This window comes from Limtongia smithiae (genome assembly GCF_038497785.1).
Source record: "Limtongia smithiae strain NRRL Y-17922 unplaced genomic scaffold V1518scaffold_5, whole genome shotgun sequence".
Classification (NCBI taxonomy): Eukaryota; Fungi; Ascomycota; class Lipomycetes; order Lipomycetales; family Lipomycetaceae; genus Limtongia; species Limtongia smithiae.
The window spans coordinates 690660-713187 of record NW_027117626.1 but is presented as its reverse complement, the minus strand read 5'-3'; the positions used below and the strand labels follow the sequence as shown (position 1 = coordinate 713187).

General features: G+C 53.6%; 6 protein-coding genes across 6 annotated transcripts; 3 read left to right on the top strand and 3 right to left on the bottom strand.

Moving 5' to 3' along the window:
* The first annotated feature begins 153 nt into the window (after nucleotides 1-153).
* Nucleotides 154-10153, top strand: V1518DRAFT_416292 (uncharacterized protein). Its single transcript, XM_066904017.1, has 2 exons — nucleotides 154-9804; nucleotides 9865-10153. Exons 1-2 carry the CDS (start codon nucleotides 315-317, stop codon nucleotides 9897-9899), a joined length of 9525 nt encoding a protein of 3174 aa, XP_066759940.1. The 5' UTR covers nucleotides 154-314; the 3' UTR covers nucleotides 9900-10153.
* Nucleotides 10154-11461: 1308 nt separating this feature from the next.
* Nucleotides 11462-13946, bottom strand: V1518DRAFT_416288 (uncharacterized protein). Its single transcript, XM_066904016.1, has one exon. It carries the CDS (start codon nucleotides 13733-13735, stop codon nucleotides 11858-11860), a length of 1878 nt encoding a protein of 625 aa, XP_066759939.1. The 5' UTR covers nucleotides 13736-13946; the 3' UTR covers nucleotides 11462-11857.
* Nucleotides 13812-15314, top strand: V1518DRAFT_416287 (uncharacterized protein). Its single transcript, XM_066904015.1, has one exon. It carries the CDS (start codon nucleotides 13864-13866, stop codon nucleotides 15214-15216), a length of 1353 nt encoding a protein of 450 aa, XP_066759938.1. The 5' UTR covers nucleotides 13812-13863; the 3' UTR covers nucleotides 15217-15314.
* Nucleotides 15219-16766, bottom strand: V1518DRAFT_433120 (Epsin-1). The gene is made up of 3 exons (XM_066906221.1): nucleotides 16612-16766; nucleotides 16496-16565; nucleotides 15219-16448 (listed from the first exon to the last, which is right to left on the bottom strand). Exons 1-3 carry the CDS (start codon nucleotides 16688-16690, stop codon nucleotides 15335-15337), a joined length of 1263 nt encoding a protein of 420 aa, XP_066759937.1. The 5' UTR covers nucleotides 16691-16766; the 3' UTR covers nucleotides 15219-15334.
* A 152-nt stretch (nucleotides 16767-16918) lies between these two features.
* On the top strand, nucleotides 16919-18775 carry V1518DRAFT_416285 (uncharacterized protein). The gene has a single exon (XM_066904014.1). It carries the CDS (start codon nucleotides 16948-16950, stop codon nucleotides 18520-18522), a length of 1575 nt encoding a protein of 524 aa, XP_066759936.1. The 5' UTR covers nucleotides 16919-16947; the 3' UTR covers nucleotides 18523-18775.
* On the bottom strand, nucleotides 18513-22487 carry V1518DRAFT_416283 (CPSF A subunit region-domain-containing protein). Its single transcript, XM_066904013.1, has 2 exons — nucleotides 20131-22487; nucleotides 18513-19958 (listed from the first exon to the last, which is right to left on the bottom strand). The coding sequence occupies exons 1-2, from the start codon at nucleotides 22434-22436 to the stop codon at nucleotides 18587-18589; spliced, it is 3678 nt and encodes a 1225-aa protein (XP_066759935.1). The 5' UTR covers nucleotides 22437-22487; the 3' UTR covers nucleotides 18513-18586.
* Between the last annotated feature and the right edge of the window lie 41 nt (nucleotides 22488-22528).

Below are 22528 nucleotides of genomic sequence, written 5' to 3'. Positions count from 1 at the left end.
TCTGTACCTTTGTTGTCAATATGTTCGTTGCGGAGGAAGATGAAAAGTGATTGAGAAGATGAGCGCAAAAAAGTTTTAAAGGAGCCAAACATAAGTAGAGTTTGTCCATGCGGCTCAGGCATCATTACTCCCAAAAAGCTGGGCGCGCGCGTCGCACAGTAACGGTCAAAGGCCGTGGCTCCAAATTGCCTACCAATTCCCGCTTCTACTCATTCTCGACTCGTTGTACAGACGAGAGGCAAGTTAAGGGGGTCAGGCTACTAACTCCCACCATGCTGCAGCTGTTTGTGATCTAACCCGTACACTCGAACACCATGGACTCGAGCTCGTTTGTTTCCGTACCGCTGCGCTCCTCGGGCGGATTCAGCTATATTTTCCTCATTGAGCTCATTGTGGTGGCCATTGTTGTTGTTTTTGTACTATTTTACTTTAATCGCGTTGTTGGCACTGTGTTGTCGCTCTCAGTACGATGGTATGTATGGCACAAATACCGTGTGTTTATGGACATCCGATCCGTACAGATCTCAGTACTCGGTGGCCGCGTGTTTTTCAAAGATATACGGTACATTGGGACGAATGAGGCTATATTTGCGGTGCACGGAAATGTGACGTGGCGATATTGGCTCAACCGTACGCGCAAGTCGGGAGTCGAGGCGAGGGAGGTGGATACGGAGAAGAATAGCGCCCTTCCGGCACGCTTCAAACTGTATGTCGAGGGGTTGGAGTGGTTCGTGTATAACCGCACTCCGGCGTATGATGCGGCATTCGCAATGTATGAGTCGAAGATTGTGAATAACCGTTCCGGTGAGAAGATTAGCGAGCAAGTGCACACCGCAGCCGTGTCGGATAGTACTTATTCCTCGGATGCTGAACACGCGAAGAAGCGCCACAAGGACGAGATTACGGGACTTTCACACGAAAGAAATGGCACTCACACGAGCTCGTCGAGTAGTGATCCGTCAAAGTCTGTTCTGCTCGAAATGTTCCCGATCGATATCAAATGCGGCAAAGGCTCAATGGTCGTCGGAAACTTGAGCACGCCCACGATCATGATCTACCACTTTGGCGATGGCCTCGGTAGCATCGACGCCGTGAAATCCCGGTCTCCGTATGATTACTACAAAATGGTATACGACTTCACATTTAACCGCGCCAGCATGCAAATCCGCGCTAATATGGACTGTCATGAGATGGACGGTAAGACCGAGCAAGACGACGACGGCGGGGAGATGAATCCAAATAAGCGGCAACCGCATTCAAAGTGGCAAAGCGTGCAGGACTACTTGAGTTTCCTATATAATCGCCACGGGTACGCGTCGCGCCATGTGGAAGAGGAAGAGACGCCAAAGGCGTGGCACGGCTTGTCGAGATATCTTGACGAGGATGAAACACACGTTCATGAAGTTCAGAACGAAGATGTGGACGAATACGCAAAGTGTATTTCCGTGCTTGACGCGAATGCGGTGAAGTTCACATTTTACTACGACGTCACTGGATTTGTACCGCCGAACCCTGAGCCCCTGGACGTGAACGACGGGAAAAAATACCTTGACATAGGCAACGGCGGATTACCCCCCGAATGGGGCATGAACGTGGTCCTCAGTGGTGCTACAGTGCAGTATGGCCCATGGGCAGATCGGCAGCGAGTTATCCTTTCTGATGCGCTATTCCCCGCTGTACGCGAAGACAGCGAGCCGCATCAACGACTTCGCCCGGGTGATATGCGAATCGCGACTGATTTGCTAGTATACGTGGAGCTTGATAATTCGACGATTATCCGTATACCAATGCGCGAGCGGAGTAAAGACGCCGAGTTTAAGAAGTCGAAGCAAAATGACAAAACCGGAGCAACATCGATACGACCGTTCGGGTGGATCGAGCTCAAGACGTCGGAGTTGTCAACGATGACTTATTCCTCCGCGATCGTAGCTGGCCCGTCGAGCTGGCCGCACAAGTTCACAGCCGAGCTCAACGGACTTCAAATGCGATCCAGTGTGAATCACGATATCTGGTGGTCGTCCAAGGTGTTAACGATCTGCGGCGATTTATCGTCGCCGTTGAAATGGAACGGGCAGAATGAGTGGGTATTTGACATTGACGCAACGAATGCGCGGACGTTTTTGCTGCGTGAGCATGTTACGCTGATAAGTGATATGATGCTCGATTTTGCAGCGAGCCCCGAGACTCCGTACGAGTTATTTGTGCCGCACCGATATTTGATCAATTTTTCGCTCTCCGAATTCGACCTATTTCTGAACGTGAACGACTCCAACATTATAAGCAATCCGTCGGATTTTGACGACAACATCTTCCTCGCCGTATCGTGTCCAAAGTTTACTGCCAACGTTGATGTTCCCTTACTGCAGATCGCACCGTTAACCAATGAAGTCAAGTTCCTGATGGGCGCGGATTCAGCGAAGCTGGTGCTCTGGGAACCGCCATGGAACACGTTTGCCAGTTTCTTGCAATCGAAGGACTTAGGTCGAATCACGAAGCTTGATATCGATGGCTCTTTTTCATACGCTGTATCTAAAGTGACAGATCCGATTGATACAATTACCATGGATATCTCGACTGAGGATATTACGCTTATTTTCTGCGGTCTGTTAATTCGGTATTTCATAAAGATCCGGGAAAACTATTTCGGTGAAAATGTGAAATTCAAGACGTTGGATGAGTTTACGAAAAGTACCGCGGCGACGAATAAAGCGCAGAACGGGATGGATGATCTCAGTGTTGAGACAACGTCGTCAGATTCAATGGATGGCAGCCGGGACAGTAATGCCCCCGAAACGTCTCAAGGGAGTACAGATAAAGAGCAGCACTCGTCGACAGCCGAGGATTACATTGTGGAAGCGTTCACAGATGTGCTGATTTCGTATCAGACTGAACATGGGTGTTTGATTTTCCCGCGACAGATTTATTCGGCGAGCAGTCATTTGAGATTGGATTTTGATATGTTTGATTTGGATTTGCGGTTTACGAATTATTATATGGATCTGCAGACTAATATTAGTCCAATCAACGGTCTGCTCCTGGACTATGGAGACAACGGAGATATTTTCGCAGGCAGGACGAAGACCGACACAGCGAAGCCTGATTTGTTTATTGACGGGCTCACTATTTATGGCCACCGGATGTTCGGTTTACCGCCGACTGAGCCCACATATGTCTGCAACTGGGATTTTGATCTCGGCATCATGTTCACGGAAGGCGGACCGACGTTATATGAAGGCCTATGCGATGTATTGTCGGCGTTCAAGTATACCTTTTCTGACAAGGAGAACGCTTTAATTGTCATGGAGCCACCGTTGTATGATATGACGTTACTCCGGGTTAATCTGCGGTCGCTGAAGATGCTTGTGCATACCGAAAATGCGACGTTTGAGCTATTGGCAGATCAGATCCTATTGACTCTGAATGACTGGGCTACGCGGACGTATAACTCTCGAATGAACGCGCAGATTCCGGAAATTTCGTTCTTGTGTCGCGATCGGATAGCGCCGGACGGGAATAGTACCACGCCGGGTCGAATTCTGGCGTACTTCCACACGTCGTTGTATATGAGCAATTTCGACAGAAAGAAGTACGGCGAAGAGTTAAGCCGGTTACAGCAGTGCCACCTACGCTCACATGACGCTTCGTTTGGTCGAATTCCGTTTTTGTTGTCCGGTACACCTGAGCTCGAGCGGGTCATGACATCGAGCGTCGATGAGAGCGGTGGTTCAAAAGTACAACCGATTGTGCTTTCTGTACCACCGATGCCGCCGACGTTGAAGCTTGTAGATTCAGTTATGAGGCTTGACGACGACTCTGACTCGAGTTCGGAGTCGATGATGAGCTCTGGTTCGGTAATTCATCATGATATCAGCAATTTGCCGAGCGAGCGAATATCGGACCGACGGGCGTATTTACAGAATTATATATCGACGTGCCAAAGTGCGATAGCCGAGCAGCATGGCGGGTATTCAAGCACGTTTATGCCGCCGTATTCGTGCGTCACGGCGTTCCGAGATTTAGAGAGTGTCAAGAATGGATCCGAATCGCGATTTTATGATATGGATGAAGGGATGGTGCAAGGCGATCCTAGTTCTATCGACGCTCTAGATAACTCAGAAACTGCAAAGGATAGTTACGTCGTTGAACTTCGCGGCGGCGTCGAAGGCGTGTTAACTGCAGCGGGATTGGAGAACATCGTTGATATCATCGATGCGTTGAGTCGGCCATCAATGAAATATATGCTTGACCGATTGCAGATCAGTATCATCGAGCGCCTTGAAGCGAACTTGACGTCGGTCGACAAGGTGCTTAGTGCACGTATCATAATTCCGGGATTGCATATTCGGTACGGCGAAATTAATAACGTACTGCAAGGATGTACCATGAGTCCGCCGAATATTGAAATGCACGATCACATCGAACTTGAAGTGAAAGCGGTGGTGTTCAGCGTCAGAATCGCGGATAAGAGCGAGGTCGTCGTGCCGGATCAGCCTGTTCGCCGGAATCCGATTATTCGGAAGCATAGTCTGTGCTTCAACCTCTATCAGATGTCGCTTAGCTTGGTGCATTGCGATTCTAATAGTCCAAAGGGCAATAGCCGGCCTTTAAAGCTGCAAATCGAGCGTATTGAGGCGTGGAATCGGCAAAGTCCGATGAATATCATGTCGATTAAGATCCGTTCTATCGGACTCTTTGCGCAAAGTCGGGATATGGTGTACATCGCAAACTATATTTTCGATATCATGAAGCCGCTGGTACCTTTATCGGAGAAAGTTGCAGACATCTCCGCACGCATGGATAACAGGATGAAAAATCTCGTATACTTGATCGCGGTTACGTCAAGCGCGTATGAGATTGCGCACGATCCCGCGTTTCTCACTCGTCCGGCATACGTCCTCAGGTCATCGAACATGCATATTCGCGCGAACGATAGTTGGAAATTGATGGCACGACTGCGGCATATTTTGCGATCGCTACCGGAAGATATCGTGGATGGAATTAATCGCGATCTGGCGGCTGAAAATCTCGTCCCTCCTGCAGATGCGAAGCAGCGGGTGATTAAGGTGCTTCTGGATTGGCGGAATTGGGAAATGATTGATATCAAGTCAAGTTACGTGTTTGCGCATGTGTTTGACGGCGATCAGAAAGTTATTGTGCCACAATCGCCGATGGCAGATGTCTTGCTTGACGTGGAGACTATCAACGTCAGTATTTCGCACAATAGCGAGCACGATGATTATTTGCAACTATTGTTCTTGACATTTAACGTGTCTTCGAAGGAAGTCGACACCCAGCAAGCATTACCGGAGTCCATGTCGGTCACGTCGCTTACGCGGAGAGTGCAGAGCAATATGCTGGAGATGTCAGGGAAGTCTAAGCGCGTGAAGAAAATTATCACGGTCACGGCCGGATGCGAGGAGGTTCAGGTGACGAATAACTGGAGCAGTATTCTTATATACCAAGATGTTGCCTCGGTTTTTGAGAAGCGCAGAGCCGCGAAGCCGCCGGCATCGTCGACAGAACTTGCGGTGGTTGATACGGTGACAACTAATGCTGGAACGATCGCCAGTACTTCCGATATTGAGTGTCATGCTGTTGTCACGTTGCGATCTTGCAAGTCGCGTCTGTATAGTAAGAACTTCACGCTGCAGACGTCGGGTCATAGTATCGAGTATAGCGTTGTCGTCAATATTAGCCAAGATGCAGGTCTCGTGCCGTCATCTGTGCTTCTGCGCACAACCGCGTTTGAACTTGATATGTTGGATCCGTTCACTTCTGAGTCGCGGATCATGACTCTTGGCGTGATGCGCTCTGATGTCTGCGTATCGGTGTTCAACCTTCCATCGCCGACAAATGTGCAATCTTTTATCCGCGTGAACGAAGTATCGTTTGATGTTGCAGATGACTTTATCGCGCTTTCGAGGATTATTTCAAATATCGTCGACGACGAGGTTAGACAGATTATTGACATTCTACCAACGCCCGAGGCAAAGCAAGCTATGGGTGAGGTTGCGGATGCGGACGCCAGCACTCTGAATAGGCACTCGCCGCTAGATATTCTCGGGTTGTCCATAGATTTACGGAATTACAATATCAGATTGAACATGTTGCCGTCGCTCAAGTTCAGGATGACCGGGTCGGCCGTTCAGGTTCTGCTAACGCCGGTGAAAAATTCGACAAGATCGGTCGCGTTCGAAGCCGGTGCGCAGGTGTACGAGTTCCGGCAACGGAAGAAAGCTCGCGAGTCAATGATTACGGAGACCACACTGCCAAAGCTGACGGCGTTGGTGCGCGTTGCTAGAGATCAAGCGAAGCAGCAGCAGACAGTTACGATGCGCGTCAATATGGGCACAGTCAACTTCGACGCGTCGTCGTTTCCAACGCTGGCAAGCGTGTTGTCGGGCGATGTTACCAAAGCGGAGTTACACCAAGCGCAAAAAAAGTGGAATGGCACGATGCAGTTTTTGAAATTGTTCAGTGCGAACGAGAAGCTTACGCCGCAGCGTGACGTACCGCCGTTGGCGCAGTACCAGACAATATTTAACTTATCCGTGTTTATCAGAGGAATCGTGTTACAAGCTGCGGCAGCGAATTCACAGATCGTGATGTCGATCGACAATATCAAGATCAAAAGCAATTCACCAACGCACGCGAGGGAAAGCAATGATTTGTACACATCGGTTGCCCTACCGAAAATCGAGATCTTAGTCAGAAGCAAAAGGTTCAAGACCGGACAAATGCGTGTTCTTGACACGGATCTGATGGTGTCGGTGAGGACAGCGCAGAACAGTGCGGATCAATCGAGCGCGCCGAAAGCTATCGCCATTTCTTGTCAAGGATGCCATCTCGTGTTATCGCCGTATAGTTCAACGCTGATGGTTGAGATTCTGAGTCAATTCGAGGAAAAGCTTACGAATATGGAATTTTCGGAGGAATTATCATTGTTCAAGTCGATGCTGACGGAAGGGGTGCCGGCGCAACCTGCTCCGGAAGAGCTTTCGGAGGCACAGATGTGGAATAACTTGTTTTCGGTCTTGATTGGGTTTCAGTTTAAGAACGGGTCTTTGTGTTGGGTCTCGGATGTACTGGATGATAACGACGCGAACGACCGGCGGGGCTTTTACACTGAGATACGATCGGAGAGTTTTCGTCTGACATCGAAGGGCAGAGGATTGATCACGATGCAGATCAAGCAGTGCGAACTTGTTGCAGGCGACATGATTACCATGACGAATTCACAGCGGGATTTGAACATGCCGCGGGAAAGTTCGGCAGTGATTCCAATGATTGCGCTGAACGTGTCGCTCAACAAGGATGGGGCGACGAATGCTCTGGGCGTCAACATGAAGAGTTCGGGTTTGAAAGTCGCGATTATTCCGACGATCGTACGCACAGGGCAATCTATTGAGTCCTCAGTAACTACAACTGTACAGTCGGTTGTGGGCAAGATTGAAAACTACAAACGGCGTGTTGCGGCGCATGCGGAGAAGAGTGCGTCATCGTCCGGACAGTCTAGCGACACGTCTAGTGACGCTACGGCGATTGTTCCTATGGCCACGTCAACACAACCCTTCTTCAGCGCATTTGATATCAGTTCCGCATTCGCCGGAACAACCGTGGAGCTTTATGGTCGGACGAATAACAAGTACACGGAAGAGCCGTTGGCGACGCCTGGACAGCCATCACTGAAGCAATCTGCGCTTCCCAAGGGACCGGTTGGCACATTACGCGTTCCGGGTGTGTGGATGAGAGCGAAGTACACATATGTCAATCACAAGCAGACGTTGCATAGCGAGATCTTTGTCGAAGCCTCGTCGAATACCATATTTCCGCGTGTAATGCCAATTATCGACGAGATGGCGCACTATCTTAAGGAAAACATGCGCGAGCCGAAGCAAGCTGAGCATCCGTTGGAGCATGCCGTGGCGCCTACGAAAATGCAAGTGTCTCCAGCAACGAAATTACCTGGAAACCTGGACATGAACATCGGCGTGATGGTTGGTCCCCAGGAATTTTCGTTGAGTTGCGAGCCAATCGCGAAAGTCGCGGCGATGGCTACGTTTAGCCAATTGTATGTGTCCGTGAACACGTTTCATAAGCCGTCAATACCGCGCTATTTTGCCGTGTCGGTACAGCTACTTAATTTGCGTGCGTCATTGCAGCATGTATTTTCGCGAGAGTCATCTGCTTGGATATCAGTCAGAGATCTGACATTGGTGTCAATTGCCAGTGAGAAAATTACGCGACAGACGGGACTTTCGTTTGCAGGAAAGGTGGAAGATGTGGATTTATATCTGAATCTAAAGGAGAGTCATGACTTGCTGTTGTTTCAGGATATTTGGTCGCCAGGTTTGGATATGGACGCACAGCATACGACGAAGTCAGCAGACGAGCAAGCAGAGTTGCTCGTGCAGCGCTATCACAGAGTAACATCGACAAACGCGTTTCCGTGGAAGGCGGATATTGAGTTACTGAACATGACTGGTAATATCGATCTGGGTCAGTCTCTGGGCAAGGTCACTTTTTTTCTCGACAAATTCTGGCTTGCATCGCGAAAGACTTCGGATTGGGAGCAAAACTTGACTTTCGGAATATGTCACTTCAGCGCGGATTCTAAAGGACGTCTTGGTGGGCAATTCACAGTCGAAGACGTCAGAGCGAGGTCGGCGATTCGATGGCAAGAGACCGACGAGAACGATGTCGTCGGGGCACCATTGATTCAGCTTGCGGCAGGTATTGAGAAGATACACACAAAGTTGTATTTTGACGATCGCTTGTTTTTGATTGCTATTGGATCGCACATTCATTTGACGATGTTCAACCAGCGTGGATCGGGTCAAGAAGCGGACAGATTGGTCTGCATTGCGGACTGCAACGCCGTGAAATTGTATCTCACCGTGCTTGCGCAGTCGAATATTCTTACTATTTTGACGACAATCAAGCGGATGGACCAAGAGCGCGCGCTGTCGTACCAGGCCGTCCTTCGGGATTCCGAGCGGTTCAACGTGCACAGTCCGCCGCCGGTGGCACAGGAACTTGAACCACGACGCGTCGAATCGGAGAGTAAGCCGGTATCGCTACGCACTTCGTTGGATGTGCGGATTAAGATGCTTGTCGTCAACGTGTTCCCGACGACCTTGGCTGATACGGATGTGCTCAAAGTCGAGGCGTTAAATATGAGCGTCAAGTTTGGGATTGATTCGATGTCCGGCAAGGTGCAAAGTCACCTTGAACTGATGCTTGGCCAGTTCCTCGTTGCGCTGTCGACGATGAGACGCGTACACAACGATCTCAGTCTGGTTGAGGTGGACGAATTCGCACAGAGCGCAAGTGAAGCCAAGGGCGGCACCATCATGCGCATTCCGGCTGTGAGCGTGTCGATGACAACATGGCAAGCTGTGCAGCACATGACGACGGTCGAGTTTATCTTCAATTCTGTCTTCGAGGGCCGCGTTGACGTCGGTTGGAACATCGGCGCAATCAACTTTATCCGCGAGATGTGGAATTCGCACGTGCGATCGCTGCAGATTCACGAATCTAGTACTGCGCAGGACGAGGTCAAGACGCCGTTCGAGTCGCATTTACTCGAAATGGATGAGATTGAGAAGAAGCTCAAGGACGTGAAACTCGACAAAACGTTCACATATGTGCCCGTGCAACCACCGGTGATTGCGACGCCGCAGTTGAAGGACATGGGCGAGGCCACTCCGCCGGTAGAGTGGCTAGGTCTGAACCGCGATCGATTGCCTGGGTTGACGCATCAGGCAGTGATCACGACGCTTCAGACTATGTCGCGCAAAGTTGGTATGTACTACTCGTGGCTACTCTGTACAACGGAGAATAGAGACTAATTGTGTAATTTAGAATCGGCATACGCGAATGTTCTAGGAAAGGCGTGAGGAAAGCATAAGGAGTTGTATCATTTAACTGTACTTTGAAGTTTATCTTAAGCAGGCGCGTGGTCTATCGCTGTTATATATTATCTCCCTTATCGGTGTTAGTTACTCATATTTTAATTTCGGGACTTCTCCATTAAATATGCTCTCCGACATGTGTGTGACATAAATAGTCGCATTGGTGTCGTCGTAGCGGGATGAGATGAAATGGGTTATGGATTCTTAGGCGTGTGTTGATGTCGGTGATCTAGCTTAGGCGTAACTGTCACTAAACGAAGATATGTACTAAGCTACTGCCTCAAAATAATGATAGGCGGACGTAACCCATATCTTAACACCTGTCACAATCATATGGAGAATGTTAGCGGCACCTAACTACTTAAGTAGCGCTACGCCCACGTCAACGAACTTTAGTGAACATCTTCGCTAAGCACACCTTTAGTGAGCTGCGTTAGTGATTCCACATCACTAAATAATACTTAGTGGCCCATGTCGTGTATTGATAAAAGTTTTCTTAACTAAGATGTCGGGAGTGCTGCACAAAGTTTTTTTGAAACGCCACAAACGCTTCGGTTTTCCATCCACCTCTACACATTTCTTCAAGTGTAGAGAGTATGGTGGTCATCTGTAGCATCATTTTGACCGTCGTTCACCCAGTGAATTTCAGACATCGGTTACTTCTATAGAGCAATCGAACCTCAGTCGCCAGCAGCGTCTGCTCACAACGAAACAGAGAAATTCCTTCTTTAGACCGACCACAGTCGCAGCCGTTGCGCGTCTGCCAAAGAGAAGCATCATCATCATCATCAGCAGCAGCAGCAGCAGTCCGCTTCATAACGCATCTTTTAGGTTGCGGTTGGCAGTCTGTCCAATCTCCACTCTCTGTCTCAGAGTCTCCACCCGATCAATGGCAGACCACACTTCGATTTCCGCCTCACCACGACCAGCTAAACAAACAGACCCCTCACTAAAAGCTTTAATGAAGTAATATCAACAGGTTCGAAAAATACATGCTTGAGCAGAGCACGTTGAATACAGTATCCGAAGTGGAAAGCTCCAAATTTGCACCGATGACGCGAGCAGAGCCGCAGGACAACCTACATGGACTAACGACAGTCTCCAATGCCAAAGTTAAAATTAGTTGGGCTTAATGGTATTAAAAGTGGCGCTGTCAACGCAGAAGCAGTATTCTCAATCGAACTATCGCCAAAGTTGCATTGAAGACGCATCCACAGAATTCGTTGTCAGAACATATGAGCGGCTCCAAGTTAGATGTGCAATGGATCTAAATGCTGCAAGTAGTTAGTCCCGTACTATATAGATGATGAATATGAAGCAGAAAATTGCTCAGCGTAGAAACTGCGAAAAGAGCACACCGTGATGTGCGTTAGTTGGTGGGGGTCGTGTGGGAGATGATGAACTCGGACGTGTGTGCTAGGACCAAAACACAACACTAACTATGAAATCTCACGATCGATCACTGTTGCATCGATCTTCATTTTTTACGCTCCCTACCAAAGCGTGCTATTTTCTACACTAGTGAACAGTGAAACAGTCCATGAAGCCCCGATTAAATTACTATTGTTAGGCTTTGTAAAATTCACCCAAAGTAAACCATTTCTCATACATTCAGGCCATGTAACAAACGCAAGACGCGAAGCCATGTCACAAGCACACCGAGCGCGCCGGTATTGCAAGCTGCGCAGGTGAAACATCTTTGGACAGCTTATGTGCACGTCCATGACGAGTTTTGTCCTCGTCTTAAACAAATTGCGTGCACCAAACTCCCGATCGCGACGGTGGCTCTACAGCGCAATCCAGCTACTATATTATTCTGAAGCATGTTGGTTCTTCCTGAAATACAACGGACCCTGCCCCGCTCCAAAAACAAACAACACGATATCAAACTCTCAAGAGAAACAAAGCAAACGCCAAAAAAAACACGTACAAACTGAGACTTCTCATATCAGACTGAAATCGTTTATGCTCGACTTTTGTTGGTGGTGCTGCGCGGATGCAGATGGCGGTGGCGGCGAGGTTGCACCGACAGTGGGCGAGGTCATGAAGGGGTTGTTGGAGCGAACGGGCGCACCGCCGGTGGTTTGGGAGACGAGGTTGGAGGCGTAGGAGGAGGTGTAGGTCGGTGCAGAGTATGTCGGTGCAGTATAGGTCGGCGGGCTGAATGTCGTCTGCGGGGAATGCGACGTCGTAGCTGGCACAAACGGCGAACTCGTCGTCTGTGTATTCGATTGTGCACCTCCAAACCACGGGGTAATCGTAGCCGCTGGCGCTGAGGCCGAAGCAGGCGTAGCAGCACTCGTAGGCATTGTCGCCGACAGCGGCACGGCACCAAAGCGAGCTGTCGGGACCGATGGCATTGTCGCCGACGGTGCTGGTGCAGGAGGCACCGCGCCGATGGGTGTGGGACCGTAGGTCATGGTTGAGCCAAATGGAGATGTGGTGGTCTTTGATGGCGCTGACGCAGTAGGAGCAAAGATGCCAGTAGGTGCAGCGGGGGTGGTGGACGATATCGGCGCAGCAGCCGGAGTGCCGGTGGTAGCCGGTTTCTGGAATGCCGCAAAGGTGGTATTCGGCGTGTTCTGGAATGGCGATTGCTGGGGTTGCCAGAATATCGATGGCTGAGCAAACGCGGACGGCTGCTGCTGCTGTTGTGGAAGATATGACCCAAAAATATCCTGCGAGAACGGCGACTGCGTGTGCTGCGGCACCGAGGTGGTATTCGCTGCTGGAAACCCAAAAGGCGAGGAAGTGTACATGGGCTGCTGGTGTAAGGGAACCGACGACGTGGTTTGCGGTGACTGTGAGTTCGTGGCCGCGAAAGGTGAAGCACTGGCGGCCGGCGCCAACGACGCTTGCGACGGCGGCGATGAGTAGGGCGAAGCGGCGGTCGTGAATGGAGAAGCAAACGGCGATTTGCTCGCCGCCATAGCGGTGGGCGCGGGACCGAAGATGTCGACGAGGAGGTCGGTGTTTGTCGACTTCGGGACAGTGGAAGCATCCACAGCGAGCTGATGCGATTGCGCCTGCGTCTGGAAAGGCGTATACGTCATTGCTGCCGTTGGCTGTGTCTGCACCTGAGTCAGATGTAACGCTTGCTCGCGTCTCGCTTCTTCCTCGCTCAACTCGATCGCGCGACGCAGATCGTTGTCTTCCGACTCATGCACGGTGGCCTCGCGGCGCGCCTCATCCTCGACCGCGGTGCGCCGGGACTCTTCAAGAACCTCGCGCAGGTACGGATCTGCGCTGTCGTCAAGCACACTGCCGCCGGTCCGCGTGCGCGGTGGGACTGCGGGCGGACTGCTACGGTGGCCTGGTGGCGGGTACCCTGGGGGTGCGTAGTGCGCCGGTGAAGGTACAAAGTGACGGCGCTGTTGGTCCGCGGCGGCGGTGCGCTCTGCGGTGAGCCGATCCGAGTCGGCGACGAGCTCGCAGATTTCCTTCGCCTTTGCGCGGATGATGCTGCTCTGGTCTCTGCCCTCCTCGTCCCGATGGACAAACTCCTTGAGAGTACTGATCTGCGCGATGTTGTTGCGGACCCAGTCGACGACATCCATAGAACCCGAGACGAGGAGATACTCGATGACGATGAGCGATTTGCGAATGTGGTGCCAGTACTTGCCTGGGTCGGAGAGGCGGCGGGCGAGCATGTCCATGATCTCAGTGAAGGCGGCGGGGTCGTAGGTCATGCTAGCGAGCGCGGCCTTGTCAGCGTCCGCAGGGCCGTAGGGGTCGTTGGATGTGGCATTGCGCACGCGGATCTGGATGGGGGAGTAGCCGTTGGTAACGTTTTTGATGGAGCGGATGATGGATTTGGACATGGCGGCGGTCGGGGGGATATACGGCGGGTGTGGGAGAACCGTGAAGCGGACGGCGGCTTATCGCACTGCCACTTCCCCCATACTCCCTCTCCTTCATACCACACCTCAATACCCCCTCCGCACGCGCAATGCCCTCCTCTATCGTGCGTTCTATCAAGAACGTCACCAATGGCTACACCTCTGCGCAGGTGAAGGTCCGCAACGCCACCTCCAATGAGCCCTGGGGACCCACCTCCGCCGAGATGGACGAGATCGCGCAAATGACCTACGACCGCTCTCTGCTCTTCGAGATCATGGAGATCGTTGACCGCCGCCTCAATGACAAAGGCAAGAACTGGAACCATGTCTACAAGGCGCTCATCCTTCTCGACTATTGCATCCGCGCTGGCTCTGAGGACACTGTGCGGTGGGCCAAGGACAATATCTACATGATCAAGACACTCCGCGAGTTTGTCCACGTTGATGAGGAGGGCCGCGACCAGGGCCAGGCCATACGCACCAAGGCCAAGGAACTCACGACCCTATTGCGCGACGACGACAGCATCCGCACCGCGCGAGCCCGACAGGCCTCCATTCGCGACCGCATCGGCCGTCCCGGGTCCCATGGAGGCGGCGCCCAAGACGACACCGGCTTCCGTCGCCAGGGCCCGGCAGCCGTCGCAAATTCGGCGCGTGAGCGGCCGGAGCGGCGACCACGGCGTGCAAATACCACAGAGGATGACGAGATGCGTCGGGCCATCGCGGAGAGTAAGGTCACCGCCCGTGAGGACGAGGCTAGGCGTCAGGCTCGCGGGTACTACTCGTCCGGCAGCAGCAGTCCCTCTTCGCGGCCTATTTCTGCTACCGCGACTGGTACCTTGACTGGTACCGCGACTGGCACTGTCGACAATGGTCCGTCGCTCATTGAACTCGATGACAAGCTGCCCCAGCAGCCTACGGGATACGTACCACAGCAAGTCACCGGTTTCATGCAGCAGCCCACGGGCTTGACCCAACAGGCGTATACGACCGGATACCCCCCTCCCCAGCAACAGCAGCTCTACACCGGCGCGGGCTTCCAGATGCCGGCGCCAACCGGCATTCCCGCCGCAGACCAGGCGTATTACCAGCAGCAATACGCGCTCATGCAGCAGCAGCAGCAGCTCCAGCTCCAGCAGCAGCAGACCGGCATGCCCCCCCAAGCGACTGGCCAGCTTGCCTCCGACTTTACCGGGGCGGGCTTTGGTGGCTACTCCGCGCAGCAGCAGCAGCCCAACGCCTTTCACTCCTCTCTACAGCCCATCCAGACTGGCTACGTCACCCAATTTCCCCAGCAGACCGGGTACGCCGCTACTCCGCAGCAGTACACCGGTATGTACACCCAGCAGACCGGCTTCGCGCCTCAGTACACAGCACAGCAGCAGCCGTACCAGCCTCAGACCAGCTCCCCTCTCGCTCCCCAGCCCACCGGCCGCAACAATCCCTTCGCGCGTCCCCAGTAATGCTTTCGCACCCTTTTGTGCTATCTTGGTTTAGTTCTATATGAAATGTACACTAGTCCTTCCTATTTACACTAAGACAACCCTATTTACAATCTCAACACTATCGCTTATGTACAAACTACATGTGGATGTAGCCCTGGTTGAACCCGCTCATTTGCGGCTGCTGGTACGGAAGACCTGTCGTGTACATCGGCTGGTAGCCTGCGTATCCGCTTGAACTCATGGCCTGGAACGGGTTATGCGAAACTGGCTGCTGAGGAGGCTGCTGCATCTCTAATCGCATCCCAGACTGCTGTACCTGTAATGGCATACCAGTCTGCTTCTGCTGCTGCTGCTGCTGCTGCTGAATGAAGCCAGTCGGTTGCTGGGTCTGGAACGCAGTCGACTGCTGTTGAAGCATGCCGGTCGGCTGCTGAATCTGGAACTCAGTCGGATGCGGCTGAAGCATGCCAGGCACCTGCTGCTGCTGTTGCGCAGATCCAGTTGGCCCCTTGATAACTGTTGGCTGCACGCCCTCCATATCCCAAAAAGCATCGTTTCCAAGGTCAATCAAGTTCTGCCGCTGCTGCTGCGACACCGCGGACGCCGCAGACTCCGCCCGCCGCCGCCGCAAGCGCTGCTCTTCCTGCGCATCCTTCTTTGCCATCGCGCGCTGCTCAAGGCTGTCACGCAACAACTCCACCCTCTCGCTGTCCCCTGGCCGCCGAGAGGGCACGGTAGATGCGCGTGGACGCCCGAGTTGGCGCTCGTACTGTGCAAGTTCGCGCGAGCGCCAGTTGCGGTCCTGTTCGTCCTTGTCGTCTCGTAGGCTAGCCTCGACGTCGCGGGAGCTGTAGTAGTCCCCATCCGCACCGCGCACTCTGGGCGGCGACGCCCGCCATCCGAAGTCCACGCCATGCCAGTCGTACGCGGCGTGCGCAAGTTTATCACGCATATGCGCTCTGCTATCCCGCTCCTCGCGCAGCATATCCTCGTCTTTCAGCAATCGCGTGATCTCCTTTGCCTTGCTGCGCACGCTCAAGCCGACGTCCTTGTCCTCAAAGTCGATAAATGCAAACTCGCGCAGCGTTGCGATCTCGTACTCGTTGTGCTTGCACCAGCGCACAACGTTCTCAGACCCCACGTGCAGACAGTAATCGAGTAACAGCAGCGCCTTGAGGACGTGGCGCCAGTTCTTGCCAGAGTCGTTGAGTCGGCGCGAGAGCATGTCCATGACGTCGAAGAAGCTGTCACTGAATCTGTGAGCATTGCACACCAAACACTACAATAGTGCACATACCTGGAATATGTGAGCTGTGCAATCTCGGCCATCTCGGAGCCGCTAGGCCCCCACGGGTCGTTGCTGGTGGCTACCGGTGTCAGCATAGACATGGAGCGAGTACGCACAATACGTACCATTGCGAACCTTGACCTGCGCCCGCGTGTAGCGATTGGCGACGTTTTTGATGGAGCGCACTATCTGTCTGGTGGTCATTATGGTGAATAACCAGTAACGGCGCGGAAGGCCCGGGGAGGCGGCATATATATACCTTTTGCTGGCGACGGGAGACGTGTGCCGACGAGGCCGACGCGCCCGGCGCCGCACAAAGCGATGGCGTAGATCACACCCCCTGAGCCGCGCCACCGTGAGCCGTGAGCGAATCACTCACGTGATAACTTCGCCGCCGCCATCGCCGGCCACCGCCAGTCTACCGTCGCTCGACTCTAATCGCGCTCCATCCCTCCACAGCCATGGACGCAATCGATCCCGCGGCACTGGACCCCATCCGCCTTGACCTGCTGCAGCAGTTCATGACCGTGACCACCTGGGCCGACGACGACGCCGCCGGTGCGGCCGCCATGCTCGCCATCTGCGATTGGAACGTCGAGCTCGCGCTCACCCGCTACTTTGACGAGGGCCCTATCCGACCTGCCTCCATACCGGTCTCCCCATCACAAGCCAGACGGGGTGCACCAGGAGCACCGCGTATTGCCACACCGCCCGCGCCGCCGCCCGACATCGCTCCCCGCATCCCCGAGGACCTACCTCCTCGTACCCTCGGTGCGTCTTCGCTGATCGCGCGAGTGCTGGCTTCCGTCGTGCTCTTCCCGCTCTCCCTTGTCTCCCGCGTCGCCTATGCCGGCTACTCCCTTGCATCCCTCATCTTCCCCTTCCTCCCGCGTCTTACCGGCCTCTACCCCGCCAACCTAGGCGCTGCCCGCGCAACGCGACGATCCGTCAATCCCCGCGACACCGCTGCGCGCTTCATCCGCGAGTTCGAGGAGTCCGTCGGCGGCTACTCCGCTGGAGAGGACGTTTCATCCTCCACTGGCGTCGTCATCCCTCCATTTTTCGAAGGCGGCTACACCTCCGCCCTCGATACCGCCAAACGCGATCTGCGCTTCCTCCTCGTCGTTCTCCAATCCGATCAGCACGACGACACACTCCGCTTTAACCGCGACGTGCTTTGCGACTCCTCCGTCCTACGAATTTTCAAAGAACATAATTTCCTCGTCTGGGGTGGCAACGTCCGTGAGTCAGAAGCATACCAAGTGGCGAACGCCCTCTCCTGCACGCGATACCCCTTTCTCGCCCTCATCGCCTTCTCCCCCGCTTCCGCAAGCCATCCTGCATCAATGACAATCCACGCGCGCTTGCAGGGGTTACTCACACCCCCCGCGCTCGCGGCGCACATCAACACCGTCCTCGCGCGGCATGAACCTGTACTCTCCCGCGTGCGCGCACAGCGCGCGGAGCAAGATTTGGCACGCGAGATTCGTGCGCAGCAGGACTCGGCGTACGAGGCATCGCTGGCGGCTGATCGCGAGCGCGAGCAGTTGCGCGCAGAGCAGGAGCAGCGTGAGCGCGAGCGCATTGAGGAGCTCGAGCGCATTGAGAACGAACGCCTCTCCGCCGAGGCGCGTGTCGCGACCTACCGCGCCTGGCGCGCACATGTCCTGCGCGAGCAGATGCCGCCTGCCACAACGACCGCAAGGGTCGCACGCATTAGCATCAGACTCACAAGCGGCGAACGTGTGGTTGCACGTTTCCGTGAGGATCAATCTGTCGATGACGTCTACGCCTACATCGACTGCTACGTCCTCCTCACAGACTCCACCGACGCAACCGCCGCCCCGCCATCATCACCGCCATCCGGATACACGCACACATACACATTCAACCTCGTCTCGCCTTACCCTCGCGCCGTACTCTCGCCCGACGCCACAAAACTTATCCGCGACGAGAGAGTATTATGGCCAAATGGTAACCTCATCGTCGAAGACATCGAAGCCTACGACGAAGATGAGCCCGCTACTACATCGTGATACTGTACATTTTTGTGCTATACATCTATCATACATCAACACCAACCAGACCACCCATACGTATTCAGAAAGCATACCGCGTCCGCATCCCCGCAATCTTCCGCTCAACCTCCCGCGGCGTGCGCTCAAGCTCGCCTGCGATCTTCCGCTTCGCGTCCGCGTTCAGCAGCACAAACTGCTCGCATAGATCGCCGTCCACCGTAGCCTTCACCGGCACATGTACCCCCCTGTACACCAGATGATCCCGTCCCACCAACGATATCGACTCCTCAGCACGAAGCAGCGCTTCGAGTTGCTGAAAAAAATCCACGTCCTCCTTTGCAGAAAACGGCGCAAGCACGCCAATACTCCCCTGCAGACCCGTGAACAGAACCACCTCACGGCCACCGGGCACGAGCTGCGTCTTGTGCACTGATGTAGGTATGTCTTGCGCGTAAAAGTGAGACACCAAGTCAAGCCGGCTCGGCGCGCCGTCGAGATACCCGCGCATGTTCGCCAGATGTGACCCATCGTCCACATCCGCGTCCCGTGAAATCTTCTCGCCCGCCCGCACAACCCACAAGTTCCCGAACCGATCCCCGCCAACCGTGGTCGAGTGGTCCAGCATTGTCGCACACGTCGTGTGCCGCGCCACGACATCGTCCGCAAACGGCAAAAATCGGTGTTCTTGCTTATCATACGTCAAGTACGTCACCGACTGTTGCATGTCACCCACAACCACCCGGTTGAACGACGTGTTCACACTCACGATGTTCGTAAAGTTCCGGCTGCGATATTCCGCCTTACGCAGAAGTTGCTTGATACCCATGTCGTAGATTCGTAAACTGCGACCAACGCCCACGAGTAAATGACCCTGAAACTCTGACATTGAAAGTGGCGCTTCCTCCAGCTCCGTTTTGTGCACAAATTCCAATGTCTTACCCTCGTTGATGGCCCTGTACACGTGGATGTAACCGGCGCTCATCTTTTTCGGGATCAGGCTCTGCACCCTACCTGTCCCCACAACGACGTACACATCCTTCTCCCCGTCCTCCATTCGTTCTTGTTCTTCTTCTTCGTCCTCGTCCTCATCATCCCCCCTCAGATGCTTTGGAGATGCGCTGAACGAACACACGGCGATGCTAAACGCAGCCTCGCCATCTTCAAACTCAATCTTCTGTGTCTTCTCCCGCACAAGCGCGTCTACAACCTCAACACACGACGCCCATTTGTGACTGTAGCGCGGGTTTCCAAAATCTTCCACTGGTAATTCCACAAACTCCTTGCGTGATTGTGCAATGAGCTCTTCCTTGACCCCGGAGGACAGTGTGTTATTGTCAGCTTCGACGACGTAAAATATCCCATGCACCGGGTTCCGTGCCAGGCGGCGCGGCGTGTAGGACAGCGGAATCAGGTCTTGTTTGATGTTCTCCGTCAAGTTCTCCATCGTGAAAATCCTATCCGCGTTAGTACTGCTTCCCACAAGGACCAAATTATAACACGATTGGTTGAGTCCGTCAGAAGGAACAATTATTAAAAATTTTTTTCGTCTCATGTGACAAGCTCGGGTACCTTGCAATCATCATTGGACCCAACAGGAATCGCGTCAATGAAAAAATATTGACTTACCGCAAATTACTGCCCTCAACGCCGACAACGCCCTCGAGACACTGCTCGCTGCAAAATCCCCATCCGAACTCGAGCGGCTCGTACACGAGAGGCGTGACTTTGAAACTCGCACCGTGCATGTACGCAAGCCATGATCGCGTGGAAATAGCGAGGATTGTAGGCTGTCCTTGCATCGGCACTTTGAATAGCTTGACCGCCTTGGTACCAAGAAACTGTGTTTGCGTGTCCGACAACTGTCCCGTGATTGAGTCCAGAACAGCGCGGAGATACACGCCATTCTCCAGGCCGAGATGTAGGTAAAGCGTCGAGTTACCATCAAGAATCTGCGACGATTCAAATAACGTCGAATTTGGCATGCTCAATATCCGTAGCGCCGATGGCGGTGCGGTCAAGCCTTGCACACTCAAGCTCTCAAGCGTGTTTTCCGGATCCAGCGAGATAATCCTTACCGTCTGGTCCCGGCATCCCACGGCCAAGAATGAATTCCGCACACGGCCCTCCGGCACATCGCCAACCGACATCGCAGTCACAGGCGCGCCCATGGCTTGCCGGTCCTGGTACTCGTTCAATTGTCCGTCCTCATCGAGTTCGAAGTAGACGATTTCGCTGGTTGATAGGGCAATCACAACTTGTCGCGAATTTGTGGTGGCCGCGACGATCGCGCTGTGTAATGGAGCTTCCCATTCGGTAACTTCTTTCTCGAACGAGATATGCCGGATTCCCTTCGGGTAGACTTGCACCACAGAGTTTTCTCCCAGTTGCTGCACCGCCAGCGTAGGTGCCGACGAGATAAACCCAGATTCCGTTACTTCCTCAACAGTTTCGCCAATCGACAGCACCAACGTGCCGTTTGTGAATGACAGGACAATGTATGCGTCGAACTCGTCCCCTGCGGTCAGCTTTGTCGTCCAAACCGCCGTTGGCTCGCCGGGCAGCTCCGATGCCACGATCTCGGTCACATCAAGACCGTGTTGGATTGTCCGGAACGATGACCGCGCGCCCTGTCCTGCAAGCGCGTGGATTTGCGGCGCTTCGTCGCCTGTAAGATTCGATACGTCGGCTGAAATCAACGGGTTCAAGCTGTTCAGTACATCGACAAGCACTAAGTTCTCTAAAGGACGCGGGCTAAAATAGGCTGTGGGATATGAAGTCATTGGCCCTTTCGCGTAGTCACCACTCAAGAATTCAATCTCGTCGTCTTCGTCGCCCAGCTTTTCAAACTGGTAAAACATATGCGGACCCCCTTCCGCAGCGACGAAAAGAAATCCGGACTTAAGAATGTTCAAACTCTTTGCGATTGGAGTAGTATCGAAATACTTGATGCGCATCTCAGTCACACCGTGAACACCATAGTCAATCGTCAGCTTGAAGAGATCGCCCTCGTCCGTTTGTAGAAGGAAGAAGAAGGCGGCCTTCATCTTGTGCATGACGCCGGAAACAATGACTCGCTTTCGAGTCGGATCATCAAACGGCGTTCGTCGTCGCGGAATTGGAACACTGTGCGCCGGCTTGCCGGCATGTCTGTATGTGATGAAGCCCTCGGTGCACACGAGCACACCCGAAGGACCATCGGCACCACCGGGTACGGCCATGAGAAAATTTGCGTGTCGATCGACGACTTCAGTCCACGATCGCACGACGTGGTTCAAACCCAGGTCCAGCTCATAGTATGTTAACTTCTTCTGCACCTCTTCGTGTGCCCGGCCTGAGGGGTCGAGGTCGCATTCGGAATAATCGACCTCGAGAGCGGCGAAAATGGGATTCTCGTAGCCCACGTCGAGTCCGACAACGTCGAAAAGCAGCTGACGCGCCTTGTGTGCTTCTAGAGGAGATGAGATTGTGATGTTTGCAGCAGAATCCCGGTTGAGGATATATACAAGCTTGTTCTTCTCGACCGACGCAATCATCGTTGCGCGGCCTTTTGGATCCACGGCTAGGAATTGGCCCGGCACGACACGTCGGACGCCAGTCTTGCCGAATGTCTCAAGGTGCACCTTCATGAACCGCGTGTGCTCGGGCTTGTACTCTAGGATCGCAATGCGGCCAGAGTCAGAGCCGACAATTACGAAGTCCTTGGACGCGCCAGCGACACGGAACGGCATGATCGTACGGATAACACCGTATACGTCGCAGGAGACGATCTCGACGAGCTTGCCTGCGGCCTGGTCTGGCCGGTAGAGGTGCAGCCGCGAGCCCTGCGCGATGACGATTTCCTGGTGCCGCAGCCCCGAGAACTGCCCGATAATGGACGCCACCGCTGCGGATGGGGGCACCAGCGTGAACGAGTACAGGAACATCGCCATCATGCGAACGACTGGTCGTTGTGGGGCGCGAGGTCGTGCAGTGGGGAGTGGTGGTGATGGTGAGGGAGGTTGGGGTTATGAGCGCGGAAAATTTG